Genomic DNA, 26524 nt, shown 5'->3' with positions numbered 1-26524 from the left:
GAGACTGACTTGAAAGAAATATATAACAGTAGTGTCTATCCTAGAGGTATAGATGGGAGGAAAAGTAGGATAATAAGGATCATTTCAAGCTGTTACAGAAGATAAGAAAAGGCTTTTCAGAGAAGGTGACATTTATATTAAGTTTCAAAGACGGGTAGGAGTTATGTCAGGCAAAAAAGAAGGGAAAGGAATTCCAGGCAGAGAAAACAGCACATGCAAAGGCAGAGAGGCGAGAAAAACTTGGCATGTTTAGACCACTATAAATAGATGAGCATGGCTGGAGTTCAGAGTACATTAACTAAGTCTACCAACACTTACTGGCTTCCCATTCACCAAGCCTTAAAACAAATGAAAAAATGCAGTATCCCTTAAAAGAATATGCAAGGATATGGCACCTAATTGGTTGGCACAATTAATTCAAACAAAACAAGCAGTACTGAGCACTTATTATGAACTACGTACCTATGGTAGAGAACTAAAAAGCACAGGTCTTGCTCTGAAGATGCTAACATTTAGCAGGAGAGACAGTCAGCTTTTGGTAGACAGATTTTAAGGTTCAATCCTTATGACAAAAGACCAGAAGAAAACATGCTAAGATATTAACTGTGCTCAGTTTTTTCCCCTGTGTATTTTCTAGGTTGTGTACAAAGAGCAAGTGTTACTATACTTTGATAATTACGGAAAATAGCTTATAACTGAAGTAGTACAAAACTTGACACCCAGTGGGTTCTCAGTAAGTCTCTGAGTAGGCATCTGCTAATGTAAGTCTCAAAAGTTTTAGATTTAAAACTTTAGATATCTAAAATATGGCTATTTATCACCACCTCAACAACTATGAACCTTCTTGGTACAAAGTACCATCATTTCTCACCCGGATTATTTTATTAACTCCCTAACAGGTCCCCTTGCTTCTGCCCTTGATCACACTTCATCTATATTTACCAAAAGCACTCAGAGAGATCCAGACAATGGCACACATCATGCTCGAAATCCTCCAATGGCTTCAGTATAAGGCAAAGACCTTTCAAAGGCCCACAAGATCAGCTACCAGCTCTCTATCTCTCTGATCTAATAATCTCCAACTTTTCTCTCTTTACTAACTTTGGCCACAATGGCCTCTTTACTGTTTCTAGAACACACCAGGCATGCTCCATTGCTGTTTGTTTACTCTTATCCCAGATATCCACCTGGTTTGCTCCTTCATCTCCTTTGAGTCTTTATTCAAATGTCATGCTCTATTATAAAGACTTTCTCCTGCCCACTCTATCTAAAGATGTTACACACTCTCCATCAAAAACTACCTACTTTATTTGCTTGATTCGTCTCCTTGCACTTATCTAACAAACTGTTTTTGCTTATTTGTGTAGTCTCCTTTCATGAGCTCCAAAGGGGAAAGATTTTCCTGTTTTTATCACTGATTTATATCTAGTGCATAGAACAGTGTCCAGTAAATGACAGATGATCAATCGTTATTCAGTGAATTGAATAAAGGGCAGTATTCTGCCTAGTGGTTACAAGTTTGGTCTCTAGAGGTAGCTCCACCACTTTGCAGTTGTGTGACTTTGTGAAAGTTACTTAATCTCTTTAAATCTTAGTCTCCTCATCTATAAAATGATGATGATGGTATCAATCTTACAGGATGGCTTTGAAGATTGTAATAATGCAAGATGAGCACAGTGCCTTGCAAATAGTAAATGTTCAATAAATGTTAGCTATCACTATGATGATAATTAACATTCTTTTTTTAAAAATGTTTATTTATTTTGAAAGAGAGAGAGAAAGTGTGTGTAAGCAAGGGAGGGGCAGAGAGAGAGAATCCCAAGCAGACCCCGTGCTGTCAGTGCAGAGCCCGATGTGGGGCTCAATCTCGTGAACCACTGAGATCATGACCTGAATCAAAATCAAGACTCAGATGCTTAACCAACTGAGCCACCCAGACACCCCTGATAATGAACACTGTTGACTCTCAAAATCCTTCCACTGCACCATCACATCATTTCCAATATCCATTTTTTTTTTTTTTTTTTTTTTTTTTCAGAAATAGTAGTTACTTTGCAAAATCTTTGGAATTTCACCTGATAATCTGAAACAACTGTAAGGTCAACTCTTTACCTTACATAAGATTCTATTCTGTTGTAGTTTGTAAAGAAAGATAAGAAAGGTTAGTGTCTATTTCACCTAAAAATACATATTTTAAGGACTATATAAAACAGCACAAAATGCCACATTTATCACAATATTAATTTATATTCTACCACTAGAACTGACTCTTGGTACTTGTTCCATAAAACCACACAAGAAAAGGTTAAGCTTAGGGCCAGATCAATAAATGCTATAATACTACCAATTCTATATTTTAGAATTTTTCACTTCTTTCAGAATTCCCAAGTTAGATTTCCCCTTTGCTGAGAGGTCTGCCATACATACCCACCTGGGTTCTTTAGGATCTCCCCAATAGCAGAGGATCTGATTCAGTTCAACTAGAATGTATCAAAAATCGAATTAGAGGCTTTAAAAGGTACATAAACATAAAAAAAAAAAAAAAAAGTCCTTGACTTCAAGACTTGGACAGTATAGTAAGAGCAGTGAATTATAACTCACAAAGCAAAACTCTAATCCTGACACCACTACATATTAGCAATGGTAGAGGCTTTTTTTCCTCATCTATAAAATAGGATAATACTAACTTGTAGAAGTGTAAAATTTCAGTAGGGTGAGTGAGTATTTGCAGATATAAACTCTACTATAAATTGTACTGGAGCACCCGAGTTCTGTTGAAAAAAGATACATTAAAGGATTTTTTTAAAAATAAAAGCCACAATCCCACAGCTGCTTCAACTATTTTCATATTTTGCTTATCCCCTTCAAGTCCTTGTCTTCATATACTTTTTTATAAAGTTGTAATCCTGTGCACTAGGGGGAAAACAACATAGCATGCCTTTTCCAGAGCCAGATGGCCTAGGTTCAAAGACTAGCTCCTGAACTTACTGTGTGACCTTGGGCAAGATTCTTAAACCGCTTTGTCCTATTTTCTCTTCTATAACATTGGTATAATAACAACAGTACCTATATTACAGGGAAGTATAAGAAAAAATGAGTTACGGTAAACCATTCAGTATTATTTAGCACATGACAAATTCAATAAATAGCTAAAAAGCAAAAAACAAAATATAAACTTGATGTGCTGCTTTATTAAAAAACTTAAGATGATATCATAAAACCAAAAGTACACTATTATCTAAAGTACCATAAGATTCTTTTAAAAGGACTCTAAGATACTTTACATTGACTATTTTTCAAAAAATCTCCTTGCCATCCCCTTGTCCAGATATTTAATAATGTATAATAAAATCCATCTATTGCTTCATACTTCCAGTAGAGGTCTCCATCTAAAACATAATGTACCAGACTGAAAACTTTTTTTTTTTAATTTTTTTTTTTTCAACGTTTATTTATTTTTGGGACAGAGAGACACAAAGCATGAACGGGGGAGGGGCAGAGAGAGAGGGAGACACAGAATCGGAAACAGGCTCCAGGCTCTGAGCCATCAGCCCAGAGCCCGACGCGGGGCTCGAACTCACGGACCGCGAGATCGTGACCTGGCTGAAGACGGACGCTTAACCGACTGCGCCACCCAGGCGCCCCAGACTGAAAACTTTAAATTAGTATTCCTAGTTATTAAAAAAAAAAAAAAAAAAAAAATCAAATATGTCAGTTTAAGTTTTTGCAAGCAAAACATTAAAAAATAAAGAATATCTCTGAAGTAAAAAGTGATTTTTCCCAGTGATTGTTATACGTTTTACTATGGGCTTTCCAATAATACTTGTCTTATAAACCTAAGACAGGAAGGGGAAAGAGATAAGACTGTTGATAAAATGACAAATCAAGTACATAATTATCATTGCTAGTCGCCAACAATTTACCTATGCCTCATAGAAGGTATGAGTCAGGAGACTCATCTTAATGTAAAAATAAGGGTCACAGTTTATAGTAGTAAAAAATTCTCTGACAATCTTCTACATTTATTCCTTTCAAATCAGAATAGAATAGCTGGAGTAATAAAGGCAACTCTGGCTTCTACTTGCCCCTTCCATCATTCGGTAATAATGATCTTAGGAGGGCCTAACAGAAAAAATATCCATATTTCTAGCTTACCAAAAAACAACGGTTAGACCATTTTCTTAAAATCCCTTCTAGTTCTAAGAATAACGATGCTATGTTTTGATAGATTAGGTAACCATATCCAATTCTAACTACATAATTCTTGTTCCTATCTTCAGGAATTTAAATTTTCAGATTCCATGAGCTATACTACTAAGGCCTCTATAAAACATTACATTTGCATATAATATCTAATATCTACCTCAGCTTAACCACTTAAATGTGTAAGACCTGATAAATATCTTTAAGATTTGATATGTCCAAAAACTGACCGACAAATTATCAAACCGTTTGCTTAAAGCTAATAGTATTGCATGTATGTGTGCGTGCATGTGCGTGTGTTCACGCATGCACACACACACACACACACACTTAAGGTAACCCCCGTAGTTTATAAAGAAGGGATATTCTAAGTCACAAAACTAGCAAGACTTTAATGTCCAAATTAGACCTAAATCTGAGGATCAGGTAGGCAGCGTAAAAACATAACATTTAATTTAGTGGTAATGAATCTGAATGGATTCACTGAAACAGCATGTAAGATTTCTGATTATAACTAATGTATGAATTTACTTTTCATTTCCACAGGGTGGATAACCTATAAAGAAGATTTTTAGACCAAAACAATTACTTCTTGCCTTGAGAATATAAAAATCAAGCAATGATCATGGTTTATACTAGTCTTTAATATAAACCCAAGTAATGAATTAAATTATTGTCTTATTTTTGCAGGTCATGCAACAGTCAGCAAAGTAAAGACTTTTTAATAGATAGATAGAATAGGAAAAGTAACTTTCCTCTGAAGTTATCATTTAGCATTTTAGCTGATTTTTATTTCTATGTTAAATTCCTAGGACATGAGAAATAGGAACATTCAAATATAAGCTGTGAAAAGGGACCTAAAAGTTTTAATATTCAGTATTAGCTCCCCTCTTGAATATAGATAATAAATAATTACAGATTTAAAAAAGTTAAAACAAAATGCTAGCAGATAAAGCATATGAAGGATATCTCCAAATTTCACTTCTAAGTCTAACCAGTAGAGTTCATTCAATAAACAGATATGGAAGTACCATGTTAGTAGAACATATAGAGTTAAGATTACATCAAGAACACAGAGCAGGCAGTATGTTAGTCAATGAGGAAATGTTAGGTCAAATTAAGGTCAGCATCAAGACAAAGACACCTTCATCTTCCCAACTATTTTACAGTGGCCAATACAATTAGACAAAAGAAACTAATTAAAGGCATAAAATAATTAAAGGGATAAAATTTAAGAAAGAAGAAAAACCATCCCTATTTGCAGATGACATGCTAGTATATCTAAAAATGTTTTTAAATCAATAATAAAACTAATACAAACAGTAAAACAATTGAGTAAGGCAGATTATAACATAAAAAATCAATAACTTTCATGTAAATAAATGATAGCCAATTAGAAGATTAAAATGGAAGAAAAACCACTTTTACAGTAGGAACAAAAACAATAATATATGTAAGAATAAACTTTAAAAATGCCCCAAAACCTATATAAGAAAAAATTTAGACTCTTGCATGACACAAAAAGGCTTAAATAGGCAGACTTCCATTGTTCTTAGATAGCTCAATGCAATACCATCATCTCAGTTCTCTTAAGGTAATTTATAAATTTAATGCAATCCCTGTTAAAAACAACAACAAAAAATTAACAAGCTTTTTGCTGGAACTGGATAAAAGAATAGCCAAGAAAACGTCATATAAAAAAAAAAAACCCACAAAACTATGAGATGGGAATGGCACTATCAAATATTAAAACATGCTATGCATGGGGCACCTGGATGGCTCAATCGGTTAAGCATTTGACTCTTGGTTTCAGCTCAGGTCATGATCTCACGGTTCTTAAGTTTGAATCCCATATCAGCTCTGTGCTGACAGCGCTTGGGTTTCTCTCTCCCCTCTCTCTCTGCCCCTACCCCACTTGTACTCTCTCTCTCTCTCTCAAAATAAATAAAACTTAAAAAAAAATGCTATGTATGCCACAATAATGAAATATAGTGAGGTACCATTTTTTAATCCCTCACATTAGTAAAACTTAAAAAGCTTGACAAGCACACAGCAAGGCTTTGGGAAATAGGCACTTTCATATACTGTGGTGGGAATGCTAAATAGTTCTTTCCCACAAAGGGAATTTGGCAATATTTAACAAACTATATATGCATTTACTCTTTGATTACCACATCAACACCCAATTTAGTAATTTGCTCTGAAGATATATCTCCAAAACTTTAAAACCAGGTTTGTATAAGATTACTAGATTTGTAGATGACTCATATGGCATTATTTGCTCTTCTAAATATTGGAAACAACCTAAGTGTCATCATGTAGGGAACTGGTTGGATAAACCAGGATATATACACACAATGGAATACTATGCAGCTGTTAAAAAAAAGAATGGGACTTTATGAATTTATTTAGAGTGATATTCAAGATACATTAAGTAAAAAAAGGCAAAAGGCATTCTCCATTTCAACAGAAACTAAAAGTGTATATATAAATACATATATATATATACACATATATTCTATATATAATTTTTACAAAAAGAAATACAGGAAGGATAACCAGATGCTAAGGAAACTAGTTATCAACAAAGCATAAGTGGAAGGGGTAGAAGAGAAAGGGAAGAGAAGAGGGTAACCTCCAAGTAGATCTTAAATTTTAATTTTATAATTTTATTAACTGTTTCACATATTCATAAATAAAATTTAAAAAACAAAAATGGGGAAAAAACAAGAATGAACACAAATGGAAAAAATTCGAATTTTACTGTATTTTAAGTGAATAATAACAGAAAAAAAAATCCAATCACTGAGAATTTTTTAACAAAATACCAATATAGCTTCAGTTTGAACACTAAAAAAACTGCAAAGAAATTTGTAACTCTACTTAGCAAGTTTGTTGTTTGTAGTGTAATAATTCTTAAACTGTACTCTCTATATTACAGACCTGACCAGATGAGTAAATATACTGGTATTGGGTACTAGAGTTCTTAATGCAGGAGAAGGAAGATACACAGTATGGAAGAAGCCAAGAAGAAACTTGTGTGCATTGCAGCTAGAGATGTCAGTATATATAGCATTATCATTTTTTTAATATGTATATTTATATTTAATCTTCCAATCAGTTTTCTAGGTGTGGAGGATGGTTTAGTGTTGGTCTGGCTGTATTTCATGGACGCGAGACACATAAAAGGCTTCCATGCTGTTCCACCATCTTGGCTCCTCCCTATGTATATTTATATTTAAAATAAAGAAACTTCCTAGCTCTTCTGCTGCAAGAGCCTGGAAGAAAGACAACGCAACAATCGGTACACCTGCCAACCAGATCTTGGTTTCGGTATACCATTCCACACTAAAGAAACCCAGAACTCCCTGGAGAAATAGCTGATGCAAAACACAAATAGGTAAGCAAAACACAAATTGACCCTGGAAGATCTTAATTTTGTCCGAAAGCATGGAAGAGCTCAAAAATAGGAACATGTTAAAGACACAGGAACCAGTTTGAAAGGGTTCCTACTGGCCAAACTTAAAGAGCAAAATACATAACAGATATTAATCCACTGTATAAAATAAAAATATAATAAATAAGAATGAAAATATTATCCTTACCATAGATTGCTAAGAAATGCTGAAAGAATGATAGAGCTAGAAAATAAGCACTATACATCCATTATAATTAACTGATTCAGGCAAGAATCATCAATGGACATTAAAACTACTGGGTAACAGTTTAACCGTGAGCAAGATATTTACATGCTCTCAAAGTATGTCCCCACAGGTTAATTATTAATTACAAAAGAGAAAATGAAAACTTTGCAGTAGAGAAACCAGAAGAACATCACCTTAAACCAAAGTTAACCTCAACAATAGGACAAAGTGACATTTGGCCTCCTGCCAAAAATGCCTAACCTAAATCTAATCCTGGAAAATCATCTGACAAATCCAAATTATAGTACCGTTGGCTTGTGCTGCTCGAAAATGGTAATATCATGAAAGGATGAAGAACTGGAGATATAACTAAATGTAATACAAGATCATGGATTTGCAGGGTTGGGCACAATTGCTATAAAAGATATCTTTGGGATAACTGGCAAAATTTGAATAGTCTGTATATAATACAGATTAATATGATTATATCCATGTTAAGTTTCCTGAATTTGATAATTGTATTATTGCTACACTAACAGAATGTTTTATTCTTAACATAACTCATATTTAGGAATAAAGACCATGATATTTATAATGATATCAAATGATTATAAAATAGTAATAATAATATATGTATACCATCACATATAAAGAGAAAAAGATAAAGCAAATGTGACAAAATAATAACTGGCCGATATAACTAAAGTGTAAGCAAGAGTTCACACAGAGTCAAAAAAATTTTTAAATCTTTAAAAAAGAAAACATAGCAAGGAAGGAAAATGATTAGGTTTACTATTTCTCAGATTTTTTTACTATTAGATTGAATTAATGAATTACAATGTGAGGCTACCTGGAAAAACTACTCACAAATTCAGAGGTTTGACTTTTTAATGGTGTAAACTAAGAAGATAATACAAACCACTTAAGTACACTTCACCTATCACTTGGGAGTGCACTTGGAGGTAGAGTGCTAAGGTAGGAACTTCTATTTATGAAGTACAAAGTGGTCTGATCGGTGTTCAAATACATTGAAATTTCACTTAATCTATGAACGATTATGAAAAGTGTAATCAACCTGAGCATTACTACTGACAATTTTAAATTCTAAAGTACTACAAGTAAGATACTTTCTACATAGATCCCTAACTTATGGTCTCTTCTTTGTCCTATTTTAACAGATAAATGTTCCTACTGGCCTCATGTGTGTTTCTATTAACATTTTATTTATTTAAAATGGGCTAGGAGAGGGACAAAATAAAATTTCATCTGAAAACACTTCACCATGAATGATGTATAATTATATAATAAAACTCATCTTTGTGCACGGAGCAACTGACCAATGTACCCCAGAAGTGGGAATTAACCAAGGACAACAGTAAGAACTCAGAAAGGTGAGAATTAGATATTTGCCATACTTCACAATAAGATGTATCTTCAAGCAATAGATTCTTACACAACTTTCTCTAAATCCTGCTTCATAAGAAGCAACACTTTATTTTGGCCCCACTAAATGGCAATGAATAAAATCATTTACTGATAGAAACAAAAGGTAAATATAGCAAGAACATGGGCTATTCCTGAGGATATTTAACAACTATAGATAATGAAGGGTGGTAAGACAATGCTTTGTTAAGGCAAGTCTATCAACTAAGGAACGAAACAGAAAGGCAAAAGGGAAAAAGTATGGTCTGAAAATATGTTAAAAAAAAAAACAACAACTTTTCTACCAGTCCACTATGGCTGACACTGGAGATTGAGAGTTGGCTATTACCTATAGCCCTTTTCTTTTTCTTTCTTTCTTTTTTTTTTTTTTTTTTTACAAAGTAGCCCATTTGTGCCAAAAGAAAAGAATTTGAGTTGTGTAAAGAATTTTTTTCTAAGTGTTATTTTTTCTAAGATTAAATAACAGCAATTACTTCTGAAATTTGATGATAAAAATAAAATCTCACATATGAAAATGGTTTGAAAAATCAAGGCAGTGCATTAAAAAACAAGCTATTGTTAATATTGCTATTTTTATAGGAATTTAAACAATGTAAGTTAACTTCCCTAAGCAGAACTGGGACAGACCTACAAAATCCTCAAAAAGTAGAAAAGCATTCAGTAAGTTCAATAAAACAAATGGCATATCATTTGGAATGAATATCATAAAGTCCTATATAGGAAAAAACAACAACAACAACACCCCACCTAGATATTAAGGAAAACTTATTTTTAATTAATTTTTAAAATCCAAATTATGTAAATACAGTTAAGTTTGAATTGGTAATTCATATACTTTTTTATTCCCCTTAACTGAAGTGGAGCCCTTGTTAGCTTCTCTGGAGCCCAGAGACAAAGTATAGGGTGTGTCCAGGCTCTGTTTAGAGATGACAGGTGCAGCTTGAGCAGGTGCCCCAGACCAGATGTCATCTAGAGGTTTTATTCTGGATGTAGCCCTGGCCAACGTGTTGATGCCAAGTTAAACTAGTTATCTCAGCAACTAAGTTGGTTTCATTACAATACTTCAATCAGCTGTTCTCAAACTTCACACTTAAGAATCACCTGTGGCACACTTATTAAGAATACAGTTTCATACTACTATTATCTAAAAGCACCAATCAATCTTAGCACCACTAATATGGGACAACTAAATATTACATGTCTCATGATTCGATGAAAAGCACAGCACTATCTAATAAGTATGCCTGAAATACTGAAATTGAATGTTATCAACCTTTAGATCTATCAGTTTTCAGGAAATAAATACAGGGGATAGAAGAACAAGTTAACTGACACTAGAAGGAAGTGATCAACCAAATTGACAATTTAGTACAATCTGAAGAACAAATGACTCCCTTACTTCAACAAATCAATGGCATGAAAGGAAAAGAAAAAGGAAACTGTTAAGAGACTAATGAGATAAAACAGCCAAAACAGATTCAGCCCCACCACAAAATCTCCTGCGGTAAGATGGGGTGGACCCTGCAAACAGTGACTTAGAAACTATTGGAATTATGGATCTATCATTCTGGGACAACAAATCAGAATGTGACAGCTATTCCTAGATATCACCAAGAGATTGTAGTTCCAGCAACAGGTTATTACAATGTACTTAGTCAACAGGGTATATATCTTGCAGACATGGATTAACTTCCACTTCACAACATAATGAATATGCAAAAAGTATCCAAGCACAAATGAGATTTCTTTATACTCTGAAACAGAAAAATACGTTAGACTCTTATTTTAGTAACACAATTCTTGGAATGCTTAATGAAATTCATAGATAATCCAAACATTACTGAGAGTAACAATTTATTCTAGGTCCCCCCAAAGTTATATTTCCAAGTGAATGCATCAATAAATTTTATGATAGGTAACCAACACCAATATCAACCAGCATATATGCACTTCTGAATAAACTGCATCAATCTGCCTATTTTCCTTGGTTCTACTATGAATAAACTGTACTAGCCAGGTTATTTAAATTTATTTTAAATTCAAAAGCCAGTATTTTTGCTTTTTGTAAAAACTGTGCTTATAACTTCAAGCCATAAAATATTTGACCACAACCTTTAACACTAACACCCTTATTTTTTAAAATCTTTTTTTTTGAAGGTTTTTTTTGTTTTTTTTTTTTTTTTTTTGAGAGACAGAGAGAGACAGAGCGCAAGCTGGGAAGGGGCAGAAAGAGAGGGAGACACAGAATCCGAAACAGGCTCCAGGCTCTGAGCTGACAGCACAGAGCCCGACACGGGGCTCGAACTCATGAACTGTGAGATCATGACCTGAGCTGAAGTCAGACACTTAACCGACTGAGCCACCCAGGCGCCCCACTAACACCCTTATTTTTAACTCCAGCAAGTTTGGTTCTTAAACCAACATGTACTTTTTTTTTCTTAACATTTATTTTATTTTTGAGAGAGAGAGAGACAGAGCGTGAGCAGGGGAGGGGCAGAGAGAGAGAGGGAGACACAGGATTGGAAGCAGGCTCCAAGCTGTCAGCCCTGCCTGATGCGGGGCCTGAACTCACCCACTGCAAGATCACGACTTGAGCCGAAGTCGGCACTTAACAGACTGAGCCACCCAGGCGCGCCAACCAATACGTACTTCTAAACAGCTTTCCCTAACATTGAAATTTATGATCTGACTTCCCAATTTTTTAAGTCATAGAACTGAAGTGAATACAAAGTTTAAGCAGGACCATCACCATATTTCAACAAAAGTAATTACTACCCCACAAAACAATGTGATCAATAATTCTGCTCCAATTCTTTAAAGAGGCTTGTATGGACAAATTTAAAATCCAAATTTAAATATAAATATCCTGTTCTAAAAAAAACCCTCTAGTTTGAATGATGGACAACAGGGAAAATAGAGAGCAATTACTTGCTTTTCGAGGGGCTGCTGACTGGTCAAATAAAACTAATCATAAATTCTTTTGTCATGAAGAATATCAAGCTAATATGTGAACTACTGCCTGAGACTTAAAAAATCTTTATCATGTCATATTTTTTTTTGTTTTTTGTCTTTCATAACATCACGGTTTAAATAGTAGAAAAAATATTGTTATGAATCTACAAGGACAGCTTTCTCCATTCTGGACCAACTAAAGCCACTGCTTATCTTACAGGTTCAACTTTTCTTCTTCTATTTGGACTGCAATATTTCTTTACCTTTCTTTTACTGGCAATGAACACAAGATAATTTTAACATCCCCCTATTTCAAACAAATATTTAACAAGTACTACCAATGTAAGTTTGCACAGCCCTTGATAAAGACATGCGAACAACAGCTCCAAAAAATTTACATTGGTATTTATGTATGTCTACATAAATATACACAATTACCTCTTATTTCTCATTTCCTTATTATTTTCTATATTTAAAATTTCTCTTCCTTAACCCTTATTTCTTCCAGTTCAGAGCTTCCCAAACTGCTCCAAAGAACCTACAAATATTCCTCAAACATGGGGTTTGGTACCACATTCCTGCGGTGTGTGGGAGTATCAGGGAAACACCATTTACTGTGGTTGGGGGAAAGGAGGTAATAAATGGACTTTCTCCAAACTGTGTAGAGATCCATATGCACATTAACAAAATAAAGTCTCTAAGAAGTCCTGCAATTAACCCAAATTTAGCTGCACTGCTCAAATTCATTCAGTCTTTTTTCAAGGAAACACACTGACATTTCAAGAAAACAAGTATTTAAAAGGCACAAATTGAGAATTTCTACTCTAATTGATCCTGAATACCAAGGAGTATGGTAATGATGGCGGTGGCAGGTCAAAGAAGCAAAGACTGAGAAAATCCCACTCACTCTGCCCCACATGTCCTCTAATTCCCAATTCGGACAAATCCCATTTACACCAGTAAACTTTAGTCAGGTCTATACCACTCTGGAACATGTCCAGTAAGTAGACTTCACCAAATATTAAGAAAAGTTCTAAACACTTCACCTAAAAATATGTATTGAATACTTGCCTGCAGACTAATATACCTAAATTCCAATGAATCAAAATGTTTGTTTTTCATTCCTTTTGAAACTTCCAATATTACTCAGTTTGGCAATATGAAGGATTCACTGCAGTGATATGCTTTTCTATCAGTTCTAGTGGATTTCACACACAACCAACTATGAAAATACTGAATACACAACAGAATACAGGTAGGTTTACAAAAGAATGCTCCTATTTAGAAATACACACTTTTAGTTAAAGGCAGAAAATGTTATGTAAAAAACCGCAAACATTTTTGGGAGTTATAGTTAAGCTCCTAGTTGGTTACCTCAGTAAAATATGTGTCTTCAGTGAACGAACTATCTTGGAGTGAGTGAGATTTATTTCTACTCTGGGGCAAATTTGAGCTGTTTAAACACGATTTCTAAGACACAACATTAACCTGGCTGAGCTCTGATCAGTCTCACAACCTTCTCCACTTTCTACTCCTTTCCACAAGTCTGCATGCCCTTTAAAATGTAACAGACTATCAGAAGAGATCAAAATCAGGTTTGTTCAAAATGAAAGAATACAGTTTATAAAATTAAATTTAAAATACATACACGAATAATTTATTTAAGTACAGTTGTCCTTTCAATCTCTATATTACTTCTCTTTTTCTTCCTTGAAAAAAGCGAGTAATGTCTGCTTACCAATTCTGTTTAGCAATTCACAAACTCAGAGTATTACTTTATTTACTTGCTTATTACAATTTTGAAGCATTGTTTCACTTAACATCAAGAGATTCATTAAATGCTTTCTCTTAAAAGAGATAACGTACATGGTATACACTAACTACAGAACATATGAGTGTATTCATTCTATCTAATTGATAAATGTAAACTCTTCCTGTTGGTATAATCTAAGGGAGGGCTTTATTCACCAAGGGGAGAAAAATAGAATAAATTCACAATGCAGTTGAAAATTCACTCTGGTGGGTACAACTCTACAGTGAAGTTACTGACTACTCTAAAGGTAGGTACATGTAAAAAAAATCATTTCATATTAGTTCCGTGCAATATTTTTTTTTAATGTCTAAGATATTTCACCTCCTTTCCAAAAAATCAAGTTTTATAATAGAAATATCAAGTCAACCTTGACTATAGCTATAGTAATGCTGGCATAAGCTACAAGAAAATTCTTCAACTAAGTATTTGAAATATTACCTAAATTTTCATACCAAGGCTTCAAATTTTTAAATGGGACTAATAGTAGTAAATTGCCCCCCAGTTTTTGCACCAAAACAAAACAAAATAAAATTCACTGAATAAATATAGAACATATTGTGTATACTGGCCATACATTTAACCATATGTAACTCTCAACCATATTTTAATTTCTTAAAATCATTTGCGACTGACAAACTGAATTGATAATAGACTGATTAAATGTTACAGAACATGTGTCAGGAATACAACTTTTTTTGTGCAATTAACAAATGCCCCTAAAGTCATTTGGATTTTTTTTTTTTTTTGCACTTTAATTTCTCCAACTATAAAATGTGGGAAATATTCCCTTACCATTTTATACTTATAGGGATATCCTAATAATAAACATTTGTGGAAGAAATTGAGATGTACAGGCCAAGAAAGGAACTAAGTGGAAACAAAATATATGTACATCATAAAGGATTAATACCCAATTTTTAAATATCGAGTACTGTTACTCATTACCAGTAGGCACTAACATTTAAAACATTAAACGCCAATGTTAAAACAAATCGTCAATTGCATTTTCAATTTTAGACTTTGAGAAATTTTTATACTCAATCTACAAATGAATAAATGTATGTTTGATACAATCAAGCAAACTTTTAGCAGACCACTAAACTCCAGTTTCTACATTCAATGACTGTCTATGTATGAAAACAAACATAGAAATGTTAGAATATATACATGGCCAGCATACTAGTTTGGTCTTCTTTATTTAAGTGTCTGTAATATCATGAAGATACATCATAACTTCCTTGATACTGGCTATATCTGGCTAACAGCCATCCATCTAATTAATAATGAAATTACAGAGGAATGTCAGCAAGTATTAAACTTGTAGAGTAAATGAGAACTAACATATATAATAACAGTCTTACAATAGGTCAAATGAAAAAGGAGTTCTTATTTAAAAAAAATATTCTACCTGTGATTTACAAAACACACTGCATTATCTGCTCATCAGAAACCATGATATTCAACATGATATATCAAAGAGGGAACTCACAAAGTCACTTCATTACTATCTCTTACTATGAAGAGGAACTCTTATAGTTAAGTCACAGAATTACTGTGAAAGCTTGGCATCCTGTCTGCCAGTTAAGATTTTTCAGAGGAAGGTGTAAAACCCAGCATAATACATGTCCTCTAATTACACCACTCTGGAAAAAAATCTTTCAAGGTTGGTAGTACCCAATCTTTGACCAGCATATTTCTCTTGTATTTCTTTACAAGCCATACAAATCTTCACATGGTTTTATTTTCCAAAACAAATGCTTCAACTTTTTTCCTAGTAGCCTAGCTACAACCCTACAAAAACAAACCTGGAGAGTGACATATGGAGGAAAAACAAGTTTAGCTAAGGACATAGTTCAAAAAGCAGCTTCTAATAGGAGAATAAAGCTCAAATTGATATAAGAACAATGTGAAGAGTCGCAAACAACCCTGAAACTATTTACTTAAAAACAGTACTTGTAAGTATTATCAGTGAATGATATGATCTCAGGATAGAAATCACTACTGGAAAAAACAATATTTATGTAACTTGTAAAAAACTGGAATTCGAGGCAGTTAATTGATTATGCTAAAACTTGGTTAGTATGCATGTAAGTTCTTCAGAAAAACATCTCACGAACCATATGTATCATTCAGTACCTTTTGGATATTAAATTTCAGTCAATCAATCCAATAAATATTAGGCATAACTTTAAACTGTGTTACAAAACAGTTTAAAATCCAAACAGTTCAAACTGATTATCAGAAGACCAAGACCTGTATGAATAATATTCCTCTCAATATTATAAATGGAAATGGGCAAGTGAGTATCACCATAAATATAAAATTCTCTACTTCTCACCACATTACTTCTCACCAAATCAACAGTTTTGGGGGGTTAATTTAATTTTACTTTGTTTTTCACTTTAGATCTTTATTTAAAAATGCACTCACACCTACAGCCATCACAGACAAACTAGAGTAAATAACTAGCCATATTTAATATTTTCTAGACTTCTGTGCAACTCAGTAACTATCCAAAAAGTTCTGTGAACTCTTCAGCTTCAAGCCTGAAGTCAGTCTAAGATAGCCAATAGAAAGTACACCTGGGCAATTACTGCATTTCCTACTTCAGAGTGTTGAACTTAAGACAGAGTATCTACATTAGGATACTGCATTTGGAGCAATGAGAAGTGCCAAGCTCAATCTATGCAGAAGCTACATTAACTAAAAAAAGGCCATCCCTTAATACCATTATCAAAAAGCAATAAATATGAAGAGCATTATTTTAGTTTTAAATAACCACCACCAACTAAGGACCCTCTATGAGTAAGTAAGCATTAAAAATGAAAGATGACCTCATAACAGGTTACAATATGAAAATATTCCTAGCAGAAAAAAATAATAATACAGCTTAATCAGGAAATATCTTTTCTGAAGTGTATCACATTATCAACTGAACAATTTACTTTGTCATATACAGTCAAAGGAGGGAGAAAATGAAAAGAAAATCGAAATCATTGTACTCCACTTCGTAATCTTCCTACATATATAATAATCCTTTGGAACGTTTTGAAGTCACTCAAAAATTCCAAAGAACTTACTCTAAAAACTCTCCTGGGTCACCTAAGGCACCAGAACGTTATGCAGTGTAGAAATATTCTACTGAAAAACCACTCCGTTACACGGTTCCACACAAGAGGTTTCATTTTTTAAAAATCTTAAAGTCAGGATTTTAAAAAGGCAAAGGAGTTTCGAAGGCAAAGAAAAATTTTCCCAAGGGATACAAAGTTTCATTAACTATCTTAACTCTTTTACTAAGCATCACCTCTCTGCCCCTCCGTGGATATCAAGCCATCAATAACAATGTCACAAAAGAATGTTTACCAAGATGGGGGGTAGGGTGTCACCTGTAAAGATCCTGTATGAAAAATGTAAACAATCCTAAAATAGATGAGGAAAACTTTCACCTTCCTACAACCTCGCTTTATGGGTATTTGATGTTTCTCAGACTGAAAAAATGAACAGAAGTTTAGAGACTGTCTGCTGTGCAAGGTTTGTTTGGGGGCTTTCTTTTGGCTAAAAACAAATCTCCCCTTAAGTCCCTCGATTCCAAATACTGTGGAAGAGTCACTACTACTCACCGCAAGTAATACTGTTTTAAAGCAAAGGCAGCGTTAGAACAACTTCTGGGAAAGTTGAACTCTTCAACAATTTCTCCCCACTGATTCTTCTCAGAAACCTGTTAAAAACACAGCCACACTTGTCTGAGAGTGCACCATCCAAGAAAACTCTAACCTAACTGTGAAATAAATACCCATTCTACAGAGATCTGTAGATACCTCAAGCATCAGTGGGTGTTTCAGATCGATCCGTAAGAGTTCCTAAGCAAGGGCTGCTCGAATCACCGTGTTTTCACCCGAGAGCCCTGTATTTAATAGCACTTGTTTTGTTTGGGGGGCGGGAGGGGGGGGGTGGTGGTGGGTTTGTTTTGTTTTTGAAGCCCGGACAATAACCAATCGCAAGTCCCTCTGTCGCCCCCTTTTAAATCTCAACGCGGTCCGTTTACACTAAAAAAAAAAAAAGTTCAAAAGGATCAATACTGTTCCGGACAGCGACGTCCGCAGGTTCTGGGGGGGCCGGGGCCGGGGCCGATTCCGATCCCTCTCCCAGATCTATCCATCTCCATAGGCCCTTCTTTGAGGCCTACAGCTTCTGCCTAGCCTTGAAGCCTAAGATGGCTATTTGGAGACAGGTCCTGGTTTCTTTTGTTAGCTGTATAAACCGAGGGCGACGGGGCCGAGGCTGTGCCCCCGGCTGCCGGGATCATTTCGCAGCCGATTATCGATGTTAAACCTGCCCGCGCTAATTTTGAGTTGCACGAAAACTGCTCTCAGAGTCTGTGTGTCTCTGTGTCTCCGCCTGTGCTAGAGCGGCAGCGGCGGCAGAGCTGACTCGCGAGCGAGCGAGCGGGCGGGCGGGCGCGGGCGCGGGGCTCGGGCGGGCGCCCCGCACGCCCGCACTCCCCGCCGCGGCGCTCAGACCCCGTCGGGCCGGCCGGGCACCGGGCAGGGCGCGAGCCGGCGCCGGGCCGCCCGCCCGCCCGAGCCCCGCGCCCGCCGCGCGCACGCGAGCCACCAGGCCAAAAACAGCCCCGCCGCCGTCCGCCTCCGTGCCACCGGCTGCGAGCGAAAAGAACGCCTTTTGCCCCCGCGGGCCACCCCCCCAGCCCCGAGCGCCCACTCCGGGGTCAAAGGAGACTTTTTGGAAGAGGCCAGCGAGAGGGAAATACAAATTAAAACTTCCACTCACCTTCGCGAATCCGCCTAAAGTAGTGACTCTGGTGTAGAGACCGTGAAGATCCAGCTCCTTCCCACCCACCGCAGGGATTTTTTTAAAAGGCGACCTGCGGGAGAGAGAAAGCCCCGCACTTGTCAGCCGGGACCCCGCGCCCGGCCCGGGCGGGAGAGCCCCGTTCGCCCCGGCTCGCCCCGGCGCTGCCCCCCCGGTTCTGCTCTCACCCTCTGCTGTGGTGGAACTGCCGCAGCTCGTCCAGGAAAGCGAGTCCCTTTCTCCGCTCGTCCGGAGGCGCCTTCCCCGTCGAGTTTGCCATTATTTTTTCAAAGGAGGTTTTAAAAAAACCCAGATCGGTGTTTTAAAAGCGCCCCCCGCTCCCTGCGCTTCCTACCAGAGCCCGGAGCCCATTCCTCGGCCGGCGGCGGCGGGGCTCAGTCATGGGCCGGCGGTGGCGGCGGCGGCGGCGGCGGCGGCGGCGGCGGCGCAGGGAGGGAGGGAGGGAGGGGGAGGAGGAGGAGGAGGAGGGGAAGGAGGGAGCAGGAGGCCAGGGGGAGAGGAGGGAAGGAGGGAGGGGAATTTCTAAAAAAGTTTAAAGAAATCGGAGCGAAACTAGAGGGGCAGGCGACTGCCGGATCCGCGCGAAGCCGCGGGGCGAGCGCGGCCCCCACCCCTTCCTTCCCTCCCTCCCCGCGGCCCGGCTCTCGCCCGCCTCTCAGCGCCGCCGGCCCAGGCGGCTCGGCCTGGGGACGCGATTCAACATGGTGCTGCTGCCGTGGGCGCGCGAGCGGGCGAGGGGAAAGGCGAGCCGACGGTGAGGGGCCGGGGCGGCCGGAGGCCGGGAGTTTCGGCGGCCGCGGCGGCGGGGCTGGGGCAGGCGGGGCTGGGGGTGGGGAGGGGGAGGTCTGTGTGGTGGTTTGTGGAAAGAGGGGTGACAGCGTGTATTCCGGCCGCAGCTCCGCGGGGCCCTCGCACACATTCACGCGCGGCCTCCGCCGCGGCGGCTGGGGCGTCCCCGGGCAGAAAGCACCGGCGGCAGCCAAGCCGCTGCGCGCCGCCCGCCCGCTTCCTTCCCCGCCAGCCTCCCTCTCTGCCGCCGCCAGCGCCGCCGCCACGGCCGGGCAGCCAGCGCCGCACAGCGACCCCCGAGGGCCGGCCGCGGCACTGCGCCTGGCTCCACACCGCCCCGGCAGCTCCTCGCGGGGAACAATAGACTCGGCTCGCCGGGCTTAGGGTTCATCTGCAATGTGCCGCACATTTCACACGCACACAAAGCCGGCGGAAAGGGGGGCGGCGCGGGGAAACGGCCACTACCGGTTGTTCCAGGGTTAGGGGTGGAGGCGATGTTCGCGTCCCCGGCCCGGCTGTTGGAAGGGCCGCCTCTGAGTCCCTGCCAGCCCGACACAACCGGTCTGGCGCTCGGGAGGGAAGGGAAGCTCCGAGGGGCAGCTCCTCACGCTACGCATCATTCACAGATCGGAATAAAGTCATATTTGTTACCTTTTTTTTTTTCCCCAAGGTCTAAAGGAATCGGCTTTTCTGAGCCTTGTGCTAGTATTTTGGGGCCTGATTAGCACATTTTCCATGAATTATCCACAAACTAACTTTAGCAAACTGTAAATTAAATACAATGTGAACTGTCTGTCCTAGTTCTGTGGAAATACAGTAATGCTCTTAATTCATCTTGCCTTTGGTTTCACATATCAAACTAGATTATTTTATGCTGAGTTATGCAAACAGTAATTAAACTGGTTGGAAACCAATTCTTTGAACCTTAATAATTAACGTTTATATTTTTACATTAAGATATCTTAAAGGTAGAAGCGCTTAAATAGTGAATAATGCCTTGTTTTTCCTTGCTTTCTCTCAAATGTCTTAAATGCCATCCCCGTAGAAAATATTTTGAAGGTTAATAAAGCTGCTTAAAGGGAGACTAATCTCAACAAATACTCCCACCTCAGTTTGCATTTACAAGGGGTGCTGGAGACGGCCCTTTGCTACAAATGCTAATTAAGCTTCACAGTGTGGGGCGTATCTTTATTCCCATTTTAGTGATCGCCACTATTAGCAAAGTCATCGACTAACCCAAGGTCACAGGCTTATACAGGTCTGGATGATTATTTCAGGTAGTAGTTCCAATGGGAACATTTATTTGCTGATGAAAAAAAAAAATTATGTAATGTAGTCCAGCATGCTTCCGGTGCTCACTCTAGGAAACGGATTTATTTCCCAAGTAAAGTTTGTCTCTTAAATGGGGTTGGAATGAGACTGTGGCTAGGAAGTTCCTGACACCCAAGGGCCAGTGAGTGTCTGAGACGGAAGCCAGTGAAAGGCGGAGACCCAGCTGGGGGAGTGGAGAAGCTGGGCCGGGGCCGGAGGCAAGAAGCGGGGGGTGGGGTAGGAGGGAGACCAGGTCATCTGTCCCTTCCCCCACCGGTCCTCTTAGGGGTGGTGGAGATGTGGGCCGCAGAGCTGCGAGGCCGGCGCTGTGCGGATTCCCTAAACGCCGCACTTGCGCACAGCCCCTTACGTAACTGTCAGCGCCGGGGATTCCCTAGAGGGGGTCATTCTATTCAACCATTACACACACCCCGGGCTGCTGCCGCCGCGCCGCCGCCGCCTCACAAAATGGCGGCGCCCATAGAGGAGACAGCGGCCGCCTCCTCGGCCCCATTTTGTGGGAGGCGAGAGATCTGTCAACATGGAATACCTCTGCTGAGGATGCATCCGAGTTTGGAAATCCTGATGAAGAGATGGAGCCGAAGGGAATCTCGTTCAACGGAAAATGTCAACGACTTCTAGCACCTCCACGCTTTTTAAAAAAAATTATTATTTTCATTTTCTCGGAGAAAGCGCCAGAAGCCGCCGGGGTAATTGTAACTAAGGGGAGAAGGGAAAGCTGCGGCGTCTCGGTCGCTTTGGTTGCTCTTCCGCGCTCCCGGCAGCTGACCGCGATTTCGCGGAGGGTCGCCTGAGCCGCCCGTCCCGCTCCGAGGGGACGGGGACAGGGCGACGTGGAACGACAGCGGCGGCCTTAGTAGCGCCACTTGTGCAGCGAGACTTTTCGGTAGTTTTTAAATGCCAGAGTCCACAGCACCGTCGGTACCCCTCGTCAGAGTCGTGGGCTTTGGGAACCTCGGACGCCTTTGCTCCGGGAACTCGCGGTCGGCCGGGAGCAGGGAAGCCGGGTTGCGGGGAGCGGGCCGTACTCGGGGATTCGGGCCGCACTGGCCCACCGGGTGGTCGCGATCCGGACCCGGGTCCTGGATGCTGCTGGTGGGGCAGGAGTGAGAACGAGGGCATGTACACTGAAATTTAGGTCGTCCGAGTCGGGATCTAGGGTTGTATGTTGATAATGTCTCCGGTCAGACGTCAGAACATCTTTTCTAGCATCCCACTCTGCAGTGGGCATATCGGTCTCATTTCATATCAAAGGGCAGAGTGGAGAAATGACATTTATTTTTATTTTTATTTTTTAAGGGGAGGTTGCCAGTTTTAAAGCACTGCTTGCTGTTAATGTGTTTATGTGTATACACACCTGCATATACAATAGTGTGCTTTGCTTTTAAGTAAGAGTATCGAAGGGCAAAGACCTGGAGTGGGAATCTAACGTTTTAATGGCTTTAAAAAAAATTAAGATGTAATGTGTAACTGAAGAGTTGACTTTGAAAAAAAAATCTTTCTCTGAAAAGAACCCATCATATTCAAAATGGACTCCCAAAGTATATCTGATGAGTAGAATATAAATTCATAACATTTTGGATATACTCTAGTCAAAGAAAAAAAAAGATAAAATTTGATGTTTCACAGATTGCTACACGATTCAACTTCCCCAAGACCAGAAAAATGTAAGGCAAAAGTAAGCTATTAAGGGTATTCGCTGGTAAGAGGAATGCTTACATGGTTTAAGGGAAGGGGAGGTTCACTGATGAAACTTAAATGTGCATTATACAAGTAATTTATTTACACAAAAAAAATTTTTTTTACAGTTGCAGCAATCATTTGTATTTGCATGACTTTTTCTTTTTTTGTAGGTGTTTTGGCAGTGTTGATTTTGACCCTCATATTTCCTCTCTAGGGCAAAGCTGCATTTTTCTGCAGGCTACGTCTCAATCACTAAGTTCCATGCCCTGCCGCACCCGAATGCTAGTTCTGGTGTGTGCATTACCAAGATACAGTTTCGGATCCTGTCTGTTCCTACTGATGTTCTTTATATTTAATAAATTTAGTGACCACTAACCAGTCTGTATCTCTTGCCAGAATACCCACCGTATCTTAGCACCCAAGTACCCAGAGTATTTTTTTTATGGGATTGCACTAACAGTAACCCTAGAGAATAGTATTACGTTTCTTTGTACCATACTGCATTTCCTATAGTGGGCAGCATAGAGCAGGTGGATCCTGGAAGAAAATGATAGAGAAGTGCAACAGTTTTACAATATTCTTTAATATTCTCTAATTTGATGATGTAAATAAAATATAATTCATAGTTTTCAAGCATCAATAGAAATCATTCCTATAAAAAGTACCAGTGACAGTGGAAATTGTTGAAACTCAATTTGTATAGTTTACTGTTCTGATGAGAAATGTTGACAAAGCCTTTTTGATGTGAAAAAATGCAAAAAGTGTGGTTTTTAATTGTAACTGCAAACCCTACACATCATAATTACAAGTTTGTTATTTTATATGCACCTCTGATCCTTATAATCAGTTTTAATGTTATATAAAACTTAAAAAACTAAACCAAATTTCAAATCAAGCATGTCAGGTTACAACAGCTGAACTACCTTAATTGAGGAATTGGTACATCGATTCACTGGAGACATTTTTGGATTTTAAGTTACTCTATGGTTTAAAAGAATTGGTTGAACAAGGCAGTTGAACTTAAAAGTTTTATGTCTTTAAAGATGATCTTAAGAGGAAAGGAATTGTTGGTAAGATAAGAGAATGCTTTCACCTTTTGCTGCTCTTGCCCGTGTCTACTGCTGTACTTTTTTATGTGGGCTAACTTGTCTTGTTTGAACCTTTGATTATAATATCAAATCATAGATAAGGTCTTTCTTCATGATAGCAACTCTTAAGGATTACTTGTAACTACGCTTTTAAAAAGTGAGGACATAGTTTATTCTACTGCAGGTTAAGGTTTTAAGTAGATATTCTGAATTTGCAGTGGACAGACTTTTGAGTGGTTTGTTCCTAAAGGGTCTGATAAGTTTTGGGATATTTCTTTGTTGTAATTTCTTTTCAATAGATATTAAAGGCTATGCTTTGTACATAAATCCAGTGTAGTAAGACTTAATAATTTAAAAAACGATATTTTAGCCAATTATAGTGTTCTTTTGAGAGGCATCCCCAAATGTGCTTTTCACAGGGAGCTGTTCTCATTAGGTCAGTTACCTAATCTTGAATTTTTTTAATTGTTACGGGTTTAAGGTGCTACATTTGTGCATTGTTATTTATTTCATCTAATTTGGTCACTAAAAAAGAACAGTAGGCCCCAAACTAACTGTGCTCTTTATAAAGCACCACAGTTTTTACTAGTTTAATGGTTTGTTTATAGTATTCTAAAAGTTATGAAAACTAGGAAAGCATAAATACTAAACCAAGGAAATAATTATTTTTTATCAATGCAGTTTACTAAGTCACTGAATAAATACTTATTGAATGCCTACATTGGGCAAAATGGGAGAGAGGGCGAGAGAAATTGACTTAGCCTTCAAGGAAATTATACTCCAGTATACTAGATTTTTCTTAACTGCTAGCTTTAGAAGATTATAACAAAATATTCAGACCATAGAGTTCTTAATTTTTAACACTTAAACAGGATGTTTAGCATAGAGTTAAATTCAAAATTCTGCTTAGAATAGAGACATTTAAATATAATTACGTACAAAATTATATTACTGTTAGGATCAGTGTAGTATTACTGTTATTCAAAGTGCTGTAAAAGTATTAATAGCAGCATTTAAATCACATCCTTTGAAAACTCAGATCCACAAAAAATATGATTCCAGTAATTAACTTTTTAATTATGGGAAAAGCAAGGGAGTGTAAAAAATATACTACTGAGCAAACGAACAGGAATTGTTTTAATGAAATTTGATTTTCTGTTTCAATTTTTTGGTACATTGACTCTTCTGACATTGCACTTTGCTATTAATTTAAAAAAATTAAACTCCAAAGACGCATTAATTCTGTATTTAATGCAAATTTAATTCTTGACTAGCTGTAAAGCTTAAAGAGTTGGCAGTCTTGTTGGTGAAACAATAAAATAGGAATTAGGCTGAAATGCAAAACTATGTAATAATTAGGTTTCATAAATACATATATAGGTTTTCCTCTATAGCTATATGAATCAGAGAAGTATTGACTTAATAATAATTTGTTTAGTTTTTGTTTTTCTCTGAAAACATACCACAAACTGCATGTCAAAATTGAAAGTCAACCAGAGCCAGTGTGAATTGTTGAGGCTTATTGCCATCCATTAAGGGAAATTCTAACCAAAGGTTTAGTGGCAACAATTTTAAAGGTGCCATGGTTCTTTGACATAATTTGTGGTATGTAGAACTCAATTAAAAACATTCTAGAATAATCTGTGTGTGATAATGTACATGAGAAATACTATCTGTTCTTTGGGGGCATAAAATACCTGACTTAATATTTACATGTAACTACAATGCTTGCAGGTGTTTTAAACAAAAATGAAAATTTTAAGCGTGTTGCACTACATCTTGTAACCAAATTATTAATAACATAATCTCTTATTAATAATACCAATATTAAACAGCCATTAGTCATTATTGCTAGCCTAAATAAGTGTAAGTGTAGGTCCTGTTCTAATGTCTAGTAATTTTAACTGCATTTAAAGATAGATTTCCTCAAGTTTAATCAGGGGTTAAACAATGGTCCTCCTCTTCTGGAAACTGAAAAGAAGCTTCCCTCCCTTTAGCGTATGCAAGAATTTGCTTTCTTCCCACTGAATTAAATCCATCCTTGACATTGCCATTTGCTAACCTCAGTTGTTTTATCTGCTCCATTAAAGTTAGGGCCACCAAAAATAATGATACCAAGACCACAACACCCTGGGTGGGTTTGTGCCTACCACAGATATGCTCCTTCCCACCTTATCCTTGTTCTCAATGTCAGTTTAAGAGACTTTTAGAACATTACTCTTAGTATTATTTCTAAACTGGATAAGAGACTTGACTTGTGGTCTATATATGGTGTTCAAAGAATCCACTAACCCTGTGAAACACTGTGTTTGTTCATTCTTATAGGGCGAGGGTCTCAGCAGGCATGGGCATCTTAAAGGGCCCTGTGATACCCAAAAAGCTAAAGTTCTGTTTGCTAAAGACAAGTAGGAAGTTTAAAGCATCACTTCAGGGGCTGCTTTGTATTTTGTGTGTGGGCCTCAAGGGAAAGGCATTTTGAAACTTTAGTTAAGGAATACCTTGTAGTTGATCAGATTATAAGAATTACAGCCAACAAAAATCTGTTTCTAAAGGACGATAGGTTTTTTAAGAAAGTTTTATTAAATGCATTTAACCATTTTTCAATTTGTTCTCTACTGAAAATGTATGGATAAGAAGTTAAATTAATTCAAAATGGGTCCCCAAAATAGTTCTTTAACTTCTTAGGAATGCCTAGGGATATATATGCATTTATTATAATTGCATGCATAGTAGTGCGTGTTTTGTGT

General features: G+C 37.9%; 1 protein-coding gene and 1 long non-coding RNA gene across 3 annotated transcripts in view; one reads left to right on the top strand and one right to left on the bottom strand.

Annotated features, from left to right (window-relative positions):
* The window catches only part of ARID2 (AT-rich interaction domain 2), a 169781-nt gene extending 150503 nt beyond the window's left edge, over positions 1 to 19278 (bottom strand). For both annotated transcript variants that reach the window (XM_047064920.1, XM_047064921.1), the window contains exons 1-3: positions 19053 to 19278; positions 18844 to 18937; positions 17676 to 17773 (exon numbers count right to left, since the gene is read on the bottom strand). In XM_047064920.1, coding sequence (XP_046920876.1) covers positions 17676 to 17773; positions 18844 to 18937; positions 19053 to 19144 — 284 coding nt within the window. In that variant the 5' untranslated portion in view covers positions 19145 to 19278. The remainder of the gene's footprint in view (positions 1 to 17675; positions 17774 to 18843; positions 18938 to 19052) is intronic.
* A 1999-nt stretch (positions 19279 to 21277) lies between these two features.
* On the top strand, positions 21278 to 25552 carry LOC124502425 (uncharacterized). The gene is made up of 2 exons (XR_006959904.1): positions 21278 to 21695; positions 22904 to 25552. It is a non-coding gene; the product is annotated as an uncharacterized LOC124502425 (long non-coding RNA).
* The last annotated feature ends 972 nt before the right edge of the window (positions 25553 to 26524 follow it).

Source organism: Lynx rufus, unplaced genomic scaffold (genome assembly GCF_022079265.1).
Source record: "Lynx rufus isolate CCGP_SWC_20201006 ecotype Redwood Valley unplaced genomic scaffold, mLynRuf1.p SCAF_7, whole genome shotgun sequence".
In the NCBI taxonomy this organism is placed as follows: Eukaryota; Metazoa; Chordata; class Mammalia; order Carnivora; family Felidae; genus Lynx; species Lynx rufus.
This window is presented reverse-complemented; position numbering and strand designations above follow the sequence as displayed.